Source organism: Gossypium hirsutum, chromosome D11, assembly GCF_007990345.1.
Source record: "Gossypium hirsutum isolate 1008001.06 chromosome D11, Gossypium_hirsutum_v2.1, whole genome shotgun sequence".
In the NCBI taxonomy this organism is placed as follows: Eukaryota; Viridiplantae; Streptophyta; class Magnoliopsida; order Malvales; family Malvaceae; genus Gossypium; species Gossypium hirsutum.
Genome location: NC_053447.1, coordinates 18216788 through 18237602, shown reverse-complemented (window position 1 = coordinate 18237602; position 20815 = coordinate 18216788). Strand labels below are relative to the sequence as shown.

The following is a 20815-nucleotide window of genomic DNA, read 5'->3' as shown; positions in this document are numbered from 1 at the left end:
GGAGTTTTTTTTGAATTTTAATTTTTTTGTTTTTGCTTTTGTGGGCTAAACTGATGAAAGCCCGTTTCTTGTTGTTTTATTTTGGATTCATTTGTTGGGTTTAGCCCAAACGGACGATTGTGTTTTAATCTCATGCTTTAATCCAGTTGAATTTTCAAAAAAAAAAAACATTTATAAAATGTAACATATTTTTTTATTTGTATGAATTTAGTTTTTAAGTATATTTATATGAATTTTCAAGTGAGAGTTCTATTTTCATTAAAACTTAAAATAAGTGTTGAAGTAAATCATCTGTCATATATCAATATTTTATTATTATATTAAAACTTCTTTACAAAATTATCATATTAAAAATAATTAAATAAATTTTTTGAATATATTACAGTTCAATAAATATAACCACTTAAATTTAAAAATAGGTAAATTATTTAAATTGTATAATTACTTAAATTATAATTTGAAATTCTTTTATTCGTAGAATATTATAAAATTTTAATTATATTTAATAATAATTACTTATACTAATTACATGAAATAAAATATATTAAATAATAAAAAATGAATGCTTATATTCACGTACAACTCACATGGGATTTAAAACTAATTTATCATTAAAATATTAATATGAATTTTCATTAAATTATTAAGAATATTACTTAAAATATTAATTTTTTTTGTTAATGTTAAAAATTCTATTAAAATAAAATCACAATATTAAATATTTTATTAAATTAATAAATTATATTAATAATTTATTATATGATTAAATATAAATATGTATGTTTAATAGTATTAAGAATTATAATATTTCAGATTAACGTTTTAATATTTTAAAAATTAAATTCTTATTATTTTGTTTATTTAATATAATTTTTAAAAATACATTTTTATTAACTAATAAATTATTTTTCGTTTCAAATTAGGAAAAAGGCATTGAAAAAATTGTAATTCATTTTTGACGAAATAAACACACCATTTATCTCACTTCTATTATCATTTCTTTTATTATTTCCTTTTTTCTTTTACAATATAGGAAGTTGAGACTCAACGCTCAACCATACCATCGACTTCAGCTTCTTTATCCTTTATCTCGCACCATAACATCCAGAACCACTTGGGACATGAAATCCAATCGCACAACATCAAACCCATTTAATTATCGCATCAACAACCATATTCGCCATTCTTAGAACTTATTTTATTTCTACTTTCTAACTTAGATTATTTAAAACTATGTGCTCTTTATTCTTGAATGGTTGAAAACTCGTAATATGATTTATAACGATTAAAAATGTTTAATTCTGAATTTTATTCCTGTACTTCACAAAAATTATGAAGATAATTTATTTACTTTAAGCTGTCAAAATATAATATTGAGAATTGAAAAAAAAAATTCATTTATTTTAATTTGTGGAAATTTAGTCTTTCTGTGTTACAAAAAATGAAAATTTAGTCTTGTTGGTAAACAAGTGAAATTGATCCATTGATTTTTGTTGTCTGTTATATATAGATTATTGATTTTCTAATTATTTACATAAATGGTTGAACTGCTTATACTCTTGTCAGCAACTTAATTGTAAGGTTTAACAATCTTAACTAATTAGATTATTTTCTTAGTTTTTTGAGGATTAAATTATAATAAAATAAAATAAAAGGACTATATTTTAAAATTTGTAAAATAAAAGAATGAAATTTAGAATTAGTCCAAAGAAAAATATGGTTATGACCCCAGACAACTTGGACCATTTAAAAAATTATCAAAAAAGTAAAAGAGAGAAAAATAGTGGGACAATGCGTGACAGAAGCACCCATTTTGTTTTTTTTTTTTGTTTTTTGTAGAAATTAAAAAAAAACCCCAGGTCGTAGTCCTCAACGAAGAAACCCGGCAAAGAAGATGAAGAAAAGCCAAAATAAATATCAGTTTTCTACAATGTGGACTTTCGAAGACTTACAAAGTTCCAACCGAAAGAAAAAGAACAGAAACGAAAAAAAAAAGCTTCAATTCTTCTCTGAAATTTGAAAAATCCTATATTGAATGGAAGATCCAATGGAGAGTATAGGATCGGAGGAAGAATCGGGATTAGAATCGACGATCAAAGAAGATCTTTGCATGGAGATCGATCCTCCGTTCAAAGAGAACGTTGCTACCGCAGAGGATTGGCGGAAGGCTCTCAAGAAAGTTGTTCCGGCTGTCGTCGTCCTCCGTACCACCGCCTGTCGTGCTTTTGATACGGAGTCTGCCAGTGCTGGTTCTGCTACCGGTTTTGTTGTTGATAAGCGAAGAGGAATTATACTCACGAATCGGCATGTCGTTAAACCTGGTTGACTTCCTCAAGAATTATTATTATTATTATTTCTTGAATTTCTTTTTGTTATTGCTTCTCAAAAAAAGATGAAAGAGTTTGTTAGTTATTAATAATCTGAAAGAAATAAAAACAATTGACTGTTGTGAGTAATAAAATTGATTATTTTACTATTATATGGATCAATTAGAGGTTGAACGTGCCTTGCATTTTTGCTGTATGTTCAAATTTTAAGGTATGCGGATATCTGCGTGTGTGTGTGTGTATAACACTATTGGTTTTACATTTGAACAACTTTTGAAAAAGAATACCAAAGGAAATACAACTAAATGTTTTTCTTTTACCCTGTTGTTTGTTTGTCTGTCAAAAATTGGAAAAAGAAATTTTGTAAATTTAGAAGAATGACTTCCTGTAATGTCTGCTTTTAGGACCTGTTGTTGCCGAAGCAATGTTTTTAAATCGAGAAGAAATTACTGTCCACCCGTTGTATAGGGATCCGGTGAGTATATAGTTTGTCTGGGATTAATGTTATTTTGAGTGTAATTTAGCTTATTGTGAGAATGGATTTTTGAAATTTACTATTGGAAATGTGCATTATTTTGGTTGTCGTCCTAGGAAGGCTTTGATCTTTGAGCATATAGCCATGTGACTTTGGTGTGAATTTTGCATATGGGTATGTGTCTTATATGAGTGCCGTTGGATTATTCCAAGTTTTTACATGTATTTGGAAGGTCACATCCCCTTATCCATGTGCTAGGCAGAGTGTCAGATATGGTACTTCAACAAAACTGAAGATTCGGAGAACATAGGCCTATAGTGCTTGAAATTAGTAACTTGGAATTGTATGTGATTATTTGGCACATCATATGCTTTGCATTATTGTAGAGTTTTCTTCTTGCTCTTGTGACTATTGACTAACATTATGTTATTGTTCTCTAGGTTCATGATTTTGGCTTCTTTCATTACAATCCTAATGCCATTCAGTTTTTAGACTATGAGGAGATTCCACTTGCCCCAGAGGCTGCTTGTGTTGGGTTAGAAATCAGGGTTGTTGGTAATGATAGTGGAGAGAAGGTAATACAACAGCATTAGTATTCTTTGGTTCTTTGCTTTACTTCTTTTTTATTTTATTAACATGAGGAAATGATCTGTAATTTAATGTTTTGATTCCATTCGATGAAGGATTGTCAAAATGAAAAAAAAAAATGGAGTTGTTTAACTTGGTTTTGAGATGTTCATCTTTTTGCTAGTACCAATGCTTGTCATGAGTGATGTTTTACTATGTAATGCTAATGCAGAACATGAAAACTAGATAATTAACTACAACGTTGCTGATTTGATAAAAAAATTGTAGGTTTCAATATTGGCTGGTACTATTGCTCGTTTGGATAGAGATGCTCCTCAATATACAAAGTATGTGGTGGTTTTATTATCATTTTCCTTTGAATCTTTTGCTTTCCAAATGGATGTAGAATCAATGTTGTTTAACAAACTCTTTTCTGGGAAAAAGTAGATAGTGTACAAATATGTAATTTGTGTCATGGTAGCTGACATGCTTTTTGTTGCAGGGATGGCTATAATGACTTCAACACTTTCTACCTTCAAGTACGTAGTCTTCTATTCTTTATGCTGGCCATTGGAGTCTTTTCCCCTTGGGGGAGGGGATTGATGAACTTTCTGGATTAGTGTTCGTTTATTTCTTTCATTGCTATTTTAATTTAAGCAGGAATAGGTTTTGTTAGAGTGTATAAAAATGTTTCTCACATTATGCATGTTTTTTAAATATATACTTCCTAATTTTCATATTGGATTCCCATGTTTTACGTAAAATTTATTTAACAAATAGGTTTTGACTTTGAGATTTCTTCTATTAATATTTGAATTATTTTCAATATTGACAGTTGATGGTTTTTTAATTGCCAAAAAAGAAAAAAAGTAAAATAACAAAGAAAATAGATATAATTTCCACACTTCTTAAAATGAAAAGATGAGTACAAAGTTGAGAGAGACCATGTAATTGTATGCATCTCAGATAGAAGTTCATGATGTAAGTCATTTGAAAATTATATACTTTCATTCTATGAAGTTTAAAGTAGATGGTGATCTTTAGAATGATATGATGCAATCATGTGGACTTCAGAATAAGCAAACAATTTTAGACTATTAAATGCTTATAACCTGAACAGCATTCTGATGGATCTGCTGCATTTTGACATGTAGTTTTAATATTGTTTTTGACCTGCGTGGCATTAAGATGTTCAATGTTGTTATCTTTGTTAATAGTTTTGTTGCCAATTGTTTTTGTTGAAGAAACACCCTTGGTTATGCTGTTATCTTACATTGACATCCATGTTTGTCTGTTCAAGATTCTATTGTTTTACATTTATGCTCATTTCCAGGCAGCATCTGGGACTAAAGGTGGTTCAAGTGGATCCCCAGTGATTGATTGGCAAGGCAGAGCCGTGGCATTGAATGCTGGTGGCAAGACAACCACTGCATCTGCCTTTTTTCTACCTCTAGAACGAGTGAGTACTGAGTGGTACTTTAACTACTTGACCTTTATGCCTTGTTTTTGGTATTATCTGAGATTTCATTTTTCTCTTTAGGACTGAAGATTTTATTAACTTGAGAGATTTAGACTACAAGGTCTGATGGTTTATATAGCTCAAGCTTTCTATGATTCACTTAGAATTTGTAACTTAAGGGAGTAACTAACCTTTCCACGGGTTGCTCTAGAGAGGTCCTTGTCCTTTAACATAAAATTTCTATTATTTATTATTATTCTTGGTTGTATGCCGTGTAAGTATTATTGGATATTGCACTTAAGATTTTCCATAATAAGTCTGGGGCTCACATATTTGAGTCCTAGTTTGGTTATCTATGAAGCATGGATACTGCTATTGGGGGAATGTCCAAGTATCAGATTTATGTCTGATACAGACACGGCTCCAACACGACAAAGTATGTGTTGAACATGCCAAAAAACTTTTTTTTTTTTTTAAATCGGATGTGATCAAAATATGGTTAAGACACGGCCAGGCATGCTATAAGGATTCTTTTTCTTTTCATTTTTTTGCCTATTTATTCCCTATACATAATCAATTTGAATACTTTAGTTCTGACGAGTTTTTTAAGATTCAAGTTTTTAAATCGGAAAAGAATTGTTTTAGAAAAACTATTTGCATGTTAATGTCGAACTGAAAAGCATAAATTTTACATTTTTATTGCATGTATTTTTGGTACAATTGTGATTTGAACCCAGGCTAACCCTAGGGAAGGTGAATAACCGACCAATAAGTTATAACTTGGGGCTCAAATTTTTATTGCATACTATTATACAGAAATTATTTTTCATTGCCGTGTTCTGTTTTGTCCTACTTTTCTGGAAATTCGTGTGTTCATGTTGTGCCATGGCCCGTATTGTGTGTACATTTCTGTGCTTCCTAGATGGTTTTTCTTTTTTGTAGATTGAAATGTGAAATTTATAGTTTATAAATTTGTGCTTATTTTCTGCATTACATTTTTTTTCCCTAATAGATTTTTTAAAGAAAAAATTGCAATCACAAGAATATGTTTCTCAAAATTAGTCCACCCAATTAATTGTTGGCTAGACGAGAACCTGTAAAGCCTTAAAACAATATTGACCTGCTCAAGATTCTTGTGGAGGTTATCTTTTCATGCTATGTTTCTTCTCCTGTATTGGGTCTAAATTTGGCATAACTTGTTTATTTTAGCCTTTTGAATTTATTTTCAAACTTTTACATGCACTCTGTTAGCTATAATATAGCTAACCTGTATTGCTCAGACTTTGCATTTTTCTTGAATTATTCATTTGACATGAGTCTCAGACACATTTTTAGACATGGGTGGGGGATATGACCCTCCAAGGATCCTCTAAACACATTGAAAAACTTAGAAAAATTGAACATGCCTATGTTGGAAACATACCTGTATCCAACACTCACTCCCAACTCCAAGTAATATAGCGGCTTATGGACATGTTTCTAGATATTGGCATGTTCAACTCCTATTCATTTGGATTTTATGTATAAAATTTTTCCTTCACCCGAAAAATAGGCCTTGCCCTTGCTTTCTGTACAAATTGAACCTTCATTTTTTAGATTTATGTCTGATTTCTAAGTAAAATATTGAAACATTAGTAATTTGATTTTCAGGTGGTAAGAGCTTTACAATTTTTCCAAAAAGGAGGAGAATCGTACACGAGCAAGTGGGAAGTAGTTTCTATACCACGCGGTACGCTTCAGGTTTGTTGATTTTATCCTTGTACAAGTGAAAAATAACATTTTCACTAATCTCTACAATTATAAATTAAATTTTCCACGGAAGCGAAAATGCTAAAATGTCCTGCTGAATCCTTTTTCTTTTTTGAATTTTTTTGACAACTCGGAAAAATGAACTTACTAGGCATACTTGCACCTCTTCTTCCATGAACAAACCCCAAACATATTAACTTGCTGGTAACAAAAGTAAACTCTCTTTGATCCCACCTTCTGATGCGGCGTGGTTAGGAGGAATGAGTAGCAATTTGGGTAAGGGGAGTGGAAGAGGGAGGAGAGAAGAGAGAAACAGCAAGGAAAGAGAAAATTGTGGGACAGAGGAAATCAGAGGAGAAGATAGAGGAAGAATGAGAGAAAATAGTGAGGATGAAGTAGAGTGAATATCTCAATGATGCAATAAAATGATGATCTGTATTCCAAAAGTTCCCTGAAAATTGCAAATCTGATTCTCAACATATATTGCTGATCTTCCTTTAACTGAGGCACAATAAAGATCCTCAATGGGGACATAACCATTCAAGCACTATACAAAATATGTTGCTAGTGCCAGAAATTCGCATCATACACAGTATTGCTTATCAACTGCTGCACTGTGAGGATATTTATTTAAGTGTCTATGCTTTTAGTATTCTGTCAATGATTGGAAATTTGCTTATGTTAGATTTAATGTGAGATATTTGTCTTGTACAGGCTACTTTTCTCCATAAGGGGTTTGACGAGATACGTCGTCTTGGTCTCCAGAGTGAAACAGAGCAGGTTCCTAGTTCTTTTTCATAAACTTTGTTGCTACCTTTCCGTGGCTTGTTTTAGGAAAAAAAGTGATTTCTCATTTTATTTTCTTATTAATTTAGATGGCACGACATGCATCTGCACAAGGTGAAACTGGAATGCTTGTTGTCGACTCTGTGGTGAGTAAAGTTCTTTTTCTATTCAACTTCTGCTTTAAATTTGCCCCCCTTTTGTTTCCAGTTTTAGTTCCCTTCTTATTTCTGAATCTGAACCTACTCTAGGTGCCTGGTGGCCCTGCTCATAACCATTTGGAGCCAGGTGATGTACTTGTTCGGGTAAATAGGGAGGTGAGTTATGCATTCAGTAATTGAAGAAACAAGTTTTGAATCTTTTTAGGTTTATGGATTTTTTTCTTACTTCATTTGACGGATTTTTTAAAGGTATGTGTGCTTTGTCTCTTAGTGAGTTATGCACAAATGTTGGGATCTTAATTTATGATTTTTAAGGCACTTGGGAAGATCTCTGACATGGTTTGATTAGTAATGCGGTGCCAACAAGCCCTTTTTTAGTGCTTGCTCAAGCATGAATTTTGACTTTGACCATACATGAGAAACTTTTCATTAAAAAAAAAATCTGACAGTTGCTGCTATTCATTTCTTTAATAGATATTGCTTAATTTCTACGATCTGAAATGAAATTGCTTCATTTTTGCCTTTCATTTTATTGAAAATCTATTGCAGGTTATTACTCAATTTCTGAGGTTGGAAACTTTACTTGATGACAGTGTTGAGCAGAATATAGAGTTAGAAATTGAAAGAGGTGGCACACCATTGAGTGTGCAATTAGTGGTAAGACTTACTCTTTCTCTTTTAAGCATTTTTAGCTTCTTATTTTTTGATGCCTTGAGGTTTAAATTACATCTCATATTATATAGTTTGTTATTAATATTGATTTTGATCCTGGTGGCTAATACTAAAGGTTCTTTAGTAGTTGTGTCAGTGTGACCTATGTAGTGTTGTTAAGGAATGCACCTAGGTGTGTCTAGCTATTGTGCCCTGGCACCAAGCTACAAAAGTGCCTTTGACCTCTTTTAAGCGAGATTTGATCAGGCATTTTTGTTAGACAATGCACACAAATAAAAAGCCTGATTGATTGAACTTCTCTTTAATTTGTTTATTTTTTAATTTTTTAAAATTGTACCTTTACCTGTAAGAAAGGGGATAATATCAAACTTACTTTTGTATACTTGAGCATTCAACAATGGACATGAGACCCAAAGGAAATTGTGCATACAGATCAACAAAGAAAAAAACATTTTGCATGTTTTTAGACACACACATTCATGTTGCACGTTACTTCACTCAAGATTTTTGCACCTTGTGCCTCAGAAAAGATAAGGGTTCTAGTGCCTAATGTATGTCTTGTGCCCTTGACAACATAATATTTACCTCTGGCCTGCATGTTGATGTAAATCTGATGATCAAGTTATTTTTTATCTTTATAATTGGGTATCCTAGTTGTGCCCCATTATCGACCTGATGTAAGAGTTCCTGTAAATAATAAAATGTAGGCCCACCACTTAATATGATATTTTAAATTGTATACTAATAGAAATAGCAAAATGTGATATGTTTAGCTCTACTGAATTAAATGGTCTAGTAAATGAGGAACTTGATATCATTTAATGAAGTTGAATGTCTATTTATTTTCTTTGAAGTATATGAACTTGTGCTGTTGAACTTGTTGACAAAATACGGTATTTTGTAACTCTAAAAGAATGAATGCTAGAGCAGAATAACTGTTTCCTCTATTACTCTCATTGTCGTTGAAGCATAGTCCTTACGTGGTCTATTGCTTCTTGAGGAAAAAGATTTGGCACTCTAATTGCACATGTGCCTAGAGCCTTTGATTTCTATGTTCTTGGATTGACAATTTGATGGGATGTAGCATTTCTATTTTTGGTTCAGACATATTTTTGGACAATGGTTCTGAATTTAGTACTAGCTGGTATAAGGCCCTTGCATGTGTTCTTATGATTGCTTTGCTTTTTGTATCAATATAATTTTAGCATGTAGCTGTTATCCAGACTGTTAATTTTCTTGAAAATTAATGTTGGACATTTGTGGGTAAAATAATCTTTCTATATTCCATCCCACAGAACCCATTGATCACATTTCACTGACAGCCTTTTCTCAAGAACACTGAACCTGATATTATTCATTGTGGAATTTAATTTAGCTTTTCTTTTTTGTGTGACGTTAATGCCAATGATTTCTTGAAATAAGTTAGTGTAATGTGCTGCTGAGGTTCTTTCTGGAAATTGACTGAATTTGCTCGTTCTTTTAGTTTGTCGAGTTGCTTTATGTTGAGTGTGGTTGCAAAAGCTAATATCTATCCAATTTTTTTGTCAGGTTCAGGATTTACACTCAATAACTCCTGCTCACTTCTTAGAAGTAAGTGGTGCGGTAATACATCCCCTATCTTATCAGCAGGTAGGTTGCAGTTTCTGCTTAGCACTTAGAAGCCCAGTGCCCCTGCCCCTTATCCTTTTTAATCTGATTTTTGGTACATTGTTTTCTGAATAGGATTTGCTTGATTTTATCCTTATGCATATTTAGGATGGTACTTTTGTTGCTGAAAGATAATCTTATTTTGCTGATACTTGAAACAGGCTAGAAATTTCCGTTTCCAATGTGGTCTTGTATATGTCTCAGAACCAGGGTAAGTCTACGAGTCAACCTGTATCTATTTATGAAGTCCCCATACCTAACTAATATATCTTGAAAATAAATAATAGAAGCAAAACTTAATGTATACATATGTTTCTGTGCCTAATTTCTGGACCTATCCATTGGTAAGAAAAATAACTTTTGTTGCCAAACGAATTAGCTTGAATTGACTCGAGCAGTATCTTTCTAAACTGTTTAAGCTAATTTATTGAATAAATGAAGCTTGATTTTAGGCCATAATTCATGATATTATTCTGATTTAAGTATTATAATTTAATGATCTCTTTTTTCTTCCCTGTGCAATGCACCTGAGGATTCCTTCATCACTTTGGAGGTTGAAAGACTGATTTATGCTTAATTTTATTTCCGACAAGACATAGTGTTTCGCGATGAACATCATAGATTGCCTAATCTATTGGGTCACCAGCGTGGGAAATATGGGAGTCCTGTATAACACAGTTAGATTGCTTCTAATTTGTATCAATTATTAGGTTGCTTCTTTATCTCTATGGCTTTCTTTGATTTATTAATAATTAGATTTCCATCTGTTGCAGATATATGTTAACTAGAGCTGCAGTTCCTAGACATGCCATCATTAAGAAGCTCGCTGGTGAGGAGATATCAAAACTTGAGGACCTAATCTCTGTTCTATCTAAGCTATCTCAGGGTTCTCGGGTGCCTTTAGAATATATAAGCTACACGGACCGTCATCGGAGAAAGGTATTTTATTCTTGACTTTGCAGTTTCACCTGATGCTTATGTCTCCACAAACTTCAGGGGTTGAAAATTGTGGCTGAGGCTTACTTCTAGAGTTTATTTTTGATACATTGACTGGAGGTTTTTAACTCCACGAGCATGTTAAAGAGATTGCCAGATGTCACATTTATCTTTTAAATAATTTTTTTCTTAAAAAGAATTTAAATATACCCTAAGGGGTATGTCTCACCTATCTAACTTTGGTTGTGGACTCTAAAACTCCTCTAGTGTGGATGCATTATGGCTGCGTGAGGAGGGATCGCTGTAGTAAAGAATTCTGACCTCGCTTGTCATTAGGCTCTAATGTTTAGTTGGGCTTATCAATACAAATCTTGACATAACATTTGCATTGGATGTTTCTGCTAAAAAATATGGTCCAAAAGTGCATCAGGTTTCTTTTGCTTTTCAATCAAAAGCAGCTAGTGTATTGAAGAAAATAATAGGCAGGTGGCCTTTGGTGGAGCCTGCTTTTGGAATTGGATAACAGCTTAGAATGAATTTGTTTTAAGTTAAACAACATAGAATGAGAATTTAAAGCTTATGAATAAATGAACCAGATCTGAACCAAGGTGACTTTGAAACATTTATATGGATGAGCAAGCTTGATCAAATAGTTTCCAGTCGTGATTGATAAAGGGTAATGAAGTCTACATAAATTTAGGTTCAAATCTGTTTTATAAAAAGAAGCCTTAATAGTTATCTCTATAAGAAATTTAAAATATCTAACATCCTCTTATTTTTTTGTAAAATTTCTGTTTGTTTAGCAAGAGAGTGGAGAAAAAAAATTAGGATTTGATTCTGCAAACTAGAAGCGTGATTTTTGGCTCTTTAGTGGTTTTATGGTTGTGGTTTAATCAAATATAGGTGTAGAATCACTTGAGCGCCAGATACAGAAAGTGCTTATCCCATTGAAGAAAGAAATAGTTAAAAAGATCCATAAGTATCAAATAGAAAAAAAATATCTATTATTATACCACAAAATTAAAATTAAAATTTCTTTGATGATTTGACTCCATTCCTTGCTTAATGTGTTAAAGTTTTATTAAAATTCATCATCAAATTCTAGCTCTTAGTATCCTATCTACAAGTGACTAGAACTAGGCCATATTTCCTTTTTTCTTGTTTAGCACACATTGGCCTATCTTTTCAAGTGCATTGTGGAACTTGTGATTCATCACTTTTCTTATTTGCTTCCTTATCATTTCTTTTATTTCTTCTTTAAAGGCACTCTTCCCTCCCTTGTCTTCTTCCCTCTCTCTGCCTCTGGTGCCAGCTTGTTTTCTGTATTCTACTTGCTTGCTCTGTGGAGATGTTCAGGTTTAGTTTCAATCAAGATTATCTTGCTATTTATTGATCTTGGTTTTTCTGTTGATGTTACAGTTTGTCTTGGTCACGGTTGATCGCCATGAATGGTATGCACCTCCACAGATATACACTCGTGATGACAGCTCAGGTTTATGGACAGTAAAGCCTGCATTTCGGCGGGAGTTTATGCTCCCATCTGGTGTTAATGTTGAGGCTACTCACATGGAACACATACATGAAGATAACCACCAAGGGTTGACTGATGATGCTACTAGTATGGAAACCAGTTCTGAACATGCTTCTGCAGTATTGCATTCTCAGAATGAAACGGGTACTGGATCAAAAATAAAGCGAGTTGAGGAGTATATGTCTTCTGATGGATTTGTTGCTGACTGTTCATTAAATACAACTGTTGAAGTTATGTTGGAGGACACAATTGCCAAGGAAAATGTTCTGTTAAGGAATGGTCAAGGTGCAGCAGCAGTAGCTAATGCTTCAATTGCTGAACGAGTAATCGAGCCTACTCTTGTAATGTTTGAGGTAACAAATTTCTGTTGATCGCCATAGTTCATTCTTGTGAACTTACAGTTTAAGTATTTTTGTCACAATGCTGTTTGATGGTAAATGATGATTGTTTTATTGTCTTTAGTCATGGATCATTCTTCTAAGATCATTATACTATATGAGTTCTTATTAATATAATGACTGTTTTCAAGATTGTTATTGTTGGCTATTTATTGTTTTCCCTCTTGTTTATCTCATTAGAACAACCTAAGTTAATCTTCTTTATAGGTTCATGTGCCACCGTCATGCATGCTAGATGGTGTCCATTTGCAACATTTTTCTGGAACTGGTGTCATCATATATCATTCTCATAGTATGGGTTTGGTTGCTGTTGACAAGAATACAGTTGCAGTTTCCGCATCTGATGTGATGCTGTCCTTTGCTGCTTACCCGATTGAAATTCCAGGAGAGGTATGCTCTTATAACTGAAGAACATTGAGAAACCATAGAGTTTTTGTTACAGTTTCATGTTTTAAATGCAGATTGTTTTTCTTCATCCTGTTCACAATTTTGCTCTAGTTGCATATGACTCCTCGGTACTAGGGCCTGTTGGTGTGTCTGCCGTTCAAGCTGCAGAACTACTTCCTGGTAGGTGCTACTTTTTGCAATTACCCTGCAGTTTGGGTTTGTTACTTGCTCATCTTTCCTTATGCAACCAAGTTTGCATTTTTTTGTTGTTATAATATACTATACTAAATGTTTTATTGTGTCCAAAAATATTAGTTGGAAAATTGATTTTACCAATAGATAAAAAGATTGTACTGTTATGCTTGTAGAAGTCCATTTTGGTAAAAGGAAGTCCTTTCTCGGTGAAAGAGGGGCTGGGGGATGGAAAGCTAACATTGATTTCCTTAATTGTGTTTTCTGTTAATTTTGTTAGTAAGACACAAGAAGACTACTTTCGACAAGGATTAACGTTTTGTTTTATTTGACAGACCCTGCATTGCGTCGTGGAGATTCTGTCTATCTTGTGGGTTTAAATAGAAGCTTACAAGCAACATCTAGGAAATCAGTTGTGACCAACCCATGTGCTACTCTGAACATTGGCTCTGCTGACTGTCCACGGTACAGAGCAACAAATATGGAAGTAGTTGAGCTTGATACTGGTATGTTTATTGCTATTACTTAAGAAGGAATCTAATTTTACCATTGTTGTCAAGGTGTGTCCTATGCCCTGTGTCTTAGTGGTAAAAAGCAAAAGTGTCTCGGACCCTTTCGTGCAAGGCGCATTTGATGAGGTGCATGCCTAGTCTGCCTAGGTGCACTTTTTTTAAGTCAATAGGCACAATAAACCCCACCTCTCTGAAATTCTATTCGATTGCTTCTATTTTAAACTTTTTTCATTAGACGTGTTTTCACTAATAAGAAAGTGATGGTATCAAACACTACTACTCAATATTTGAGCATTCAACAATAGAGATGGGACCCCAAGGAAATTATGCATATTGGCCAGCGAAAGGGTTTGCATGTTTTGCAGATAAACTTGAGCACCTTTTAGATTTTATTATCATAATTACATATCTTAAGCTTATTATACATACTAGATTATAGCACACAATACAAAATGATGTAACAAATATATTTATAAAAAATTGATATAAATAACAAATGAGGCTTTAGTTGAATGGTAAATTACAAATGTGGAAAGTTAAAGAGGCATGGGTTCAAATCCTATTTTGCATGTATATTTTTCTATTTTCTATATAAAAGATATAAAATGACAAAAAGACCCTCATAATATAATTTACTTTGTAAAGTGAGGGTTATTTTTGTCTTTTCCCAACTGAGTTGGTACTCGGTTAACCTGTGACACCAACTCAGTCAAGGGCTTTATAATAAGTATAGATATATATACACTTACACATGCAAACATACATATAAAAGCAAACGTATACATATTGTGTCTTTACTTCATTCAGGCGAGTGCTTTTTTTTTGCGCCTTGTGCCTCAGGAAATATAAGGGTTCTGGTGCCTAGAGTGCACCTTGCATGTTTGCCAACTCTGATTTTACCCGAGTGTTGATTTGAATGTATAAAATGGATTTTGAGCTCTTTTGCAGATTTTGGTAGTGCATTTTCAGGCGTGCTTACGGATGAGCATGGAAGGGTTAGAGCAATCTGGGCAAGCTTTTCAACACAGGTTTCCACTCTGAACAAAAAATATAAAAAGAAAAGAAAAACAAAGGTTTCCTCTAGTAATCTACCTTTTTGGATAAACTCCAATGTGCCCAAGTATTCTGATGCTTGCTTCATTGATTTCAGCTGAAAGTTGGTTCCAATACATCAGAGGATCATCATTTTGTGAGAGGTATCCCAGTTTATGCAATAAGTCAGATACTTCACAACATAATATCTGGTGGCAATGGACCGCATCTTCTCATAAACGGTGTCAAAAGGCCAATGCCGCTCATTAGGATTTTAGAGGTTGAACTTTATCGTACTCTGCTTTCAAAGGCCAGAAGCTTTGGACTTAGCGATGATTGGATCCAAGTATGTTTATTTGTTCCTTTATTATATCTGTTTTGGTTAGAATGTTTTTTCCTTTCAAGACTTAGCAATACTAAACTCTGATGCTAGTGACAATGACTTTTTCTTTCCTTTTTCTCTTTATATCCTCTCAGTTTCATATTTCACATTGCATTATTACAGTATCACATTATATGTTGCTTTTTGTAGGCTCTAATCAAGAAAGATCCAGTTCGTCGTCAAGTTTTACGTGTTAATGGTTGTTTGGCAGGATCAAAAGCTGAAAACTTACTAGAACAAGGTGATATGGTTTTAGCAGTAAATAAAGAGCCAGTTACTTGCTTTCGGGACATAGAAAATGTTTGTCATGCATTGGACATTGGTGAAAGTGGTGGGGAGCTTAACATGACCATTTTTCGGCAGGTAAGCAAATAGATTCAGGCAGAAAGACAATCTATTCCTTTTCTACATTGTAATTATTACCATTATAAATTTGACCTGTCCGATAAGATCTGTGTATGATCTAACGAATTTTCTTTTGTTCTTCTAGTTTTTATTAGTACTAACATGTAACATAGAAACAATTATGCCTCATTTTCCTTTTAATTGTATTATTTTCCAGGGACGTGAACTTGATCTTGTTGTGGGGACAGATGTTAGGGATGGGAATGGCACAACACGGGTGATTAATTGGTGTGGGTGTATTGTTCAGGATCCTCATCCTGCTGTGCGTGCTCTTGGATTTCTTCCGGAAGAAGGGCATGGTGTTTATGTGGCACGGTAAGGATTTTTCTCTTAGAAAAAGTTTTTATTTACATTTTAGTTGGAAAGTGATGAGGTGAACATAGCAGGTGGTAGTAAAGCAGTAGAACCGATTTTAACCTCAATATGTTTGAAGGCATTAGAACACTGCTAATACTACCATTACTAGAATTTCTTAACAAGTTAACTAGTGAATATACCTGATGAACATGTATTTCATCTAATAATGTAAATATCTTATCAAATTAATGAACATGTATTTCTGTTGGGTTTTTTTTTTTCCAGATCATGATAATTGTGAATTGATGGCAATGATTTGTTGTTTTAGCCCTCTGATTACGAGGGAGTGATAATCAATACCTTTTACATTAGTTGAACCTCTTTTTACTGAGGATGTAGATGTAATTTGTAAAGTATTTATCTAACTTTTCTGCAAGTCTGAAGATAATAAGAGAAATTATTTAAACTTTAAGATGCCTGATGAAAAGGAATTATAGGAACCAATAGCAGCCAAAATTTGAATATAATTCTAGGATATTAAATAATAATTTCAATTAGGGTGAGCCTGTTTCAATGCATGTTTCAACTTTTTTTCTCCCCAAATAATAATTTCAGTGGGTGGGTGGAACCCACATGTCTGTAAATGTGGCTAGTTTGTAAGAGAATTTAAAAAAGCATGATAGGGCCACTTTCCAGTTATTAGAAAGAAAGTAAGAAACAAGTTGAGAGTTATATTTATTGCCCAAAACCAATTCATATTTGGTTTAGTGGCATTTTATGTGAACATCTTTGTCCAAGTAAGATTTGGGTTTGCAGTATAAAAGGCCATTAGTATAGCAAGGATTCCCTTAAATTTTGATAATAAATGTGGGTATTTATTTATTTTTCTCCAATAATTTCATGAACCATAACTTTTCTGAGGGATTATATATTCTGTAAGATCAAGTTTGAAGGTTTTTGAAGGTTGGCCATAGTCTGTATTTCTCTTTCCAGGGTGTGTGAAATTTCTTATTGACTTGTTATGGATTTTGGATTAAAGTGTGTTAAAAAAATCTAAAGTCATGTGATTCAAATTGTGTCTTTTATAATTTAATGAAATTGGATAACTAGGAATTATTCCAAAAGATTATGAGAATGAGTCTGTAATGGGATTAAGGATTGGAATATGAAAGAGTTAGGGTTCACAAGGAGCATCACAAAATGAAATTGTAGCATATAAGTTTAGATTAAATTCTTTATTGCAATCAAAATAAAGTTTATGTATTAACCCATGAAGTTTTACAATTTGAATTTTATTTGTTTCTAGTGCTGGTTGGATCCAGTTTTTTAATGGATCAAAGTAAATATTTAATTTGGGGTTTTCTATTTTGATATTTGCGTAATAACTTTGTAACGTGAAAACGTTATCAGGCAGTGGCACCTACGGGCAATTTATACGACTGTAAAGCTGTTGAGTCTTCTTCTAACTTGGAACCTTGTGTGACATAAAAGCCTATTTAGTCTTGTTTTTGTTTCTAGCTTAGGCTTTGTGTGGCTGAAAACCTATTTAGGCTTAGTTTAGCATTGCTTCTCAAAAGTACTTTTGGGCCAAAAAGCACTTTTGAGCAAAAGCTAAAATTTTCTGCTCCGGCTTTTGGCTAAAAAAGTGATTTTGCAAAGCATTTTTTGTCCCAAAAGCACTTTTGAAAAGCTCAAAAGCATCTTGTTAGCAGCGCTTTTATCTCGAAAGTGCTTTTTGTCCCAAAATTCTTAGAAGCAATGCTAATCTGGCCCTTAATCTTGCTTCATAGCTGACCTCAGAACATGTAACTCAATCTAGATAACTCAAGGAAGAATCTATTACATTTCCCTTGTTGCCACTGCATGGCATCATTCGCTCGCACCAAACAGAGTGGCTTATCTCAATATTGAAAACTTAAATTCTATTTGCAAGGATCCATTAAAAAGTGGATTTAAATAGCTTGGCAACATAAATTTCAGATATCAAACTTCATAGATTAGTATAAAAATTTTATTTAAACTTGAGTGTTCTTGGGAGTTCAGCTAAAAGGATGCTTGATGTTTTGATGCTCCTTATAAACTCTTTCATGCTCAAGCCCTTAATTCCATCTTAAACCTATCCTTACAACTTTTTTGAATGATTGGAATTCAATCTTAGTTACTTGATTTCTTAGTTTGTTCTGGAACAAATCCAAATCATAGAACTTTTAGAGTTCTCTAACAAACTTTAGTCCTAAATCGCTGTCTATACTCCTGTAAGCAATTCTCCCAAGTTTTTTACTCATCTTGAAAAGAGACATACAAGTACAGCATATTCCAATTTTCAATCTTGGTCTTGCATAATCTCCTACCTTACAGGAAAGAGATGTTTTATGTTTTATTTATTTATGTATTTTCTTTACACTGGTTAAATTGGCTGCTACACTAACTCGTTTGATCCCTAACTTCGGTTGTAAATCACTTGTTTATGAAACTATTTTGATGAAACTTCCCATGAACTACTAAGAATTAAGGGGCGCTATGCTATATGTTATATTGGGTGATCAAGTCTCCCAAAACCTCAAGTTAAAAGTCCCTAGTTATTATATTTAAAGTTCAACACATCTCCTCACGTGCAAGCCGGATAAATGATAAAGGACTTGCATGTGAACCCAAATGTAAAGAAAAGTGCAAGTTGAAGAAAGATTTGAGAAGCAGCACACAGCTCAATGGGGCAATATGAAATTGCGTGAAGAAATGTTATAGGGGGAAACTGGTTGCTAGGATCTTGAGCTAGAGAGCTCTGATATCATATTAAATTGAATGACAAGATAATCCAAAAGCTTAAACTAATAAGAAAAGGCACAACTATAATATACAAGTCTGGATACTGTACTTACAAGCTTTAATAGTAACATAGTCCAAGTGTTATTTATGCTAATATCACTGACTGCTTCTGAATATTACGAACCATTAAGATTTTCTAAACAGAAATGGTACTTATGATATTCTGTTTGTTGAGTATTTCTCGTGACAATTTGTTCTTCTCTCAGGTGGTGTCGTGGTAGTCCTGTTCATAGATATGGGTTATATGCTCTACAATGGATTGTTGAAGTTAATGGAAAACCGACTCCTGATTTGGATGCTTTTGTTAATGTGACAAAGGTATCTTCTATTTACTTCTCTTTTTCCTACTTTGTCTATTATGCTTCATACATAAGAGTTAATTTATTTGATTGCTTGATGAGTAGCATATATGCCTTCATTTCTTAAGTTGACTTCTTAACTATGTTGAACTCTGGTGTGAGGTCCTTAAAAAAAAGGTCTGACCATACTTGTGTTGAACACATACTCATACCTGGTACTCAGGTAACATAATCTAGGATCTGATTGAATCATTGCTTTTTAATGATCTGGCTATGAAAAAACTTAAACATTATGTGACTAATTAGTTTTGTTTTTCTTCTCTTAAAAAAAAGGAAAAAGAAAACTCTAGTTAGTACTAAAATAATATGTACATGCTCTTTGTATTTGAACAGGAATTGGAACATGGGGAGTTTGTTCGTGTAAGGACCATCCATTTGAACAGCAAGCCTCGAGTTCTAACATTGAAGCAGGATTTGCACTACTGGCCTACATGGGAGCTGAGATTTGATCCAGAGACTGCAATTTGGCATCGACAGACTATCAAGGCCTTAGATTGTCAGAACTTATGAATTTGGTGTCTTTTTTTCAGTTTCCCATCCTTTTTCAGGAAGGAACCAATTAACTGAGTCGGATATATTTTCCTGGTATTGCTTGTGGTCAGTTGTTCCCAACCCAGTGCAGGGTTAAGCTTGGTTAGCAGATTTGGACCCGACCCAGTGCACAGACCATACGGTGAGTTGTGTTGTATAGCTGATTGGTTTTAAGTTTCATGGTGAGTTTTCTGAATCTGACACTCCAATTAAGACTAAGCATTTATATAATGTATGAAAAAAAATTATACTTCTTGTATTTACTCCAAGTTATATAGACTTGCATAGATAAATGATTGGATGAAATTAAAAAAAAAAAAGGTTTTGGAGTTTCCTTACCCATTCGGTTTTCTAACTTAAATCTGAATGGTAAAATTCGATCCTCCAGCCAATTCGTTTTGAAACATTAAAGCGTGGTTGTTTTGATAAATGCTTGCTGTAACATACACGTTGTTCTGGAAAATAACTACTTATCCACTCATGTTTGAAAAAAATAATATAAGTACCTTGATATTTATTAAGTAAATTTTAAATAAAAACAATATCTGAAGTCATGTCTAGGATTGTAATTGAGTTGAGCTGGGTTTAAGCTCGACATGATATTCGACTTGAGTTTGATCGAACATCTATTTATATGTTTGAATTTAACTCCTCTACTTTGCTAAAGTTTAGAATTTAATCCATCTTAATTATTGTAATAAGTATATATTAAATCATTTATAAGTGTAATTAAAAAATTGAAACCCAACGAAAGCTGGCAAAACAATCTGGTAATCATAATTAGAATGATCAAATTATTGAATGTGTGTACAAAATAAATAAAAATTCAAACTATATATCATCAATACCTCCACAAATTAATGATGACAATAGATTTGTTTTAAATATAATATTTAGAAAATATTAAATCAATTTAATAATTTTAACATTAAAGGATATGTTGTATTTATTTTTTTAATATCTTTATTAAAAACTTATATTAAATAAAAATTAGTATAATTATCAAATATATTTAAAGTATTTATATTATTGAAAATGAAAATTTCCTTGAAATTGATTAAAAAAAGGAAAAAATATACTGGCAATCACTAAACTTTGATTAAAATAACATTTGTCACTAAACTTTCAAAAGTGACAAATCAATCACTAACGTTTACGAAAGGTGACAAATCAGTCTCCGAGCTCAT

The 20815-nt window shown here is 32.8% G+C and overlaps 1 protein-coding gene across 5 annotated transcripts; it reads left to right on the top strand.

The window, feature by feature from the left end:
- The first annotated feature begins 1753 nt into the window (after positions 1-1753).
- LOC107916663 (protease Do-like 7) lies at positions 1754-19887 on the top strand. Of its 5 annotated transcripts, none has more exons than XM_016845989.2 (25): positions 1781-2321; positions 2732-2802; positions 3243-3377; positions 3658-3716; positions 3872-3908; positions 4703-4828; positions 6479-6568; positions 7292-7357; positions 7453-7509; positions 7612-7677; positions 8071-8178; positions 9742-9822; positions 10002-10051; positions 10614-10779; positions 12196-12451; positions 12539-12660; positions 12913-13095; positions 13167-13272; positions 13620-13790; positions 14745-14869; positions 14947-15174; positions 15361-15573; positions 15773-15930; positions 18945-19056; positions 19431-19887. In XM_016845989.2, exons 1-25 carry the CDS (start codon positions 2036-2038, stop codon positions 19605-19607), a joined length of 3249 nt encoding a protein of 1082 aa, XP_016701478.2. In that variant the 5' UTR covers positions 1781-2035; the 3' UTR covers positions 19608-19887. The 5 variants fall into 5 exon arrangements, 4 of the variants coding, with proteins under 4 accessions (XP_016701477.2, XP_016701478.2, XP_016701476.2 ...); XM_041106351.1 differs by having other exon boundaries at positions 1843-2321; positions 14745-14824; XM_016845988.2 differs by having other exon boundaries at positions 1754-2321; positions 12196-12660; positions 14745-14824.
- Positions 19888-20815: the final 928 nt, after the last annotated feature.

What these genes read in the sequence shown, in the direction of transcription:
- LOC107916663 (XM_016845987.2), top strand. Translation starts at nt 2,036, where the DNA reads ATGGAAGATCCAATGGAGAGTATAGGATCGGAGGAAGAATCGGGATTA. An exon ending in TTTTTCTACCTCTAGAACGA is followed by an intron (nt 4,829 to 6,478) that starts GTGAGTACTGAG and finishes TTTGATTTTCAG; the next exon opens with GTGGTAAGAGCTTTACAATT. An exon ending in TACCACGCGGTACGCTTCAG is followed by an intron (nt 6,569 to 7,291) that starts GTTTGTTGATTT and finishes TGTCTTGTACAG; the next exon opens with GCTACTTTTCTCCATAAGGG.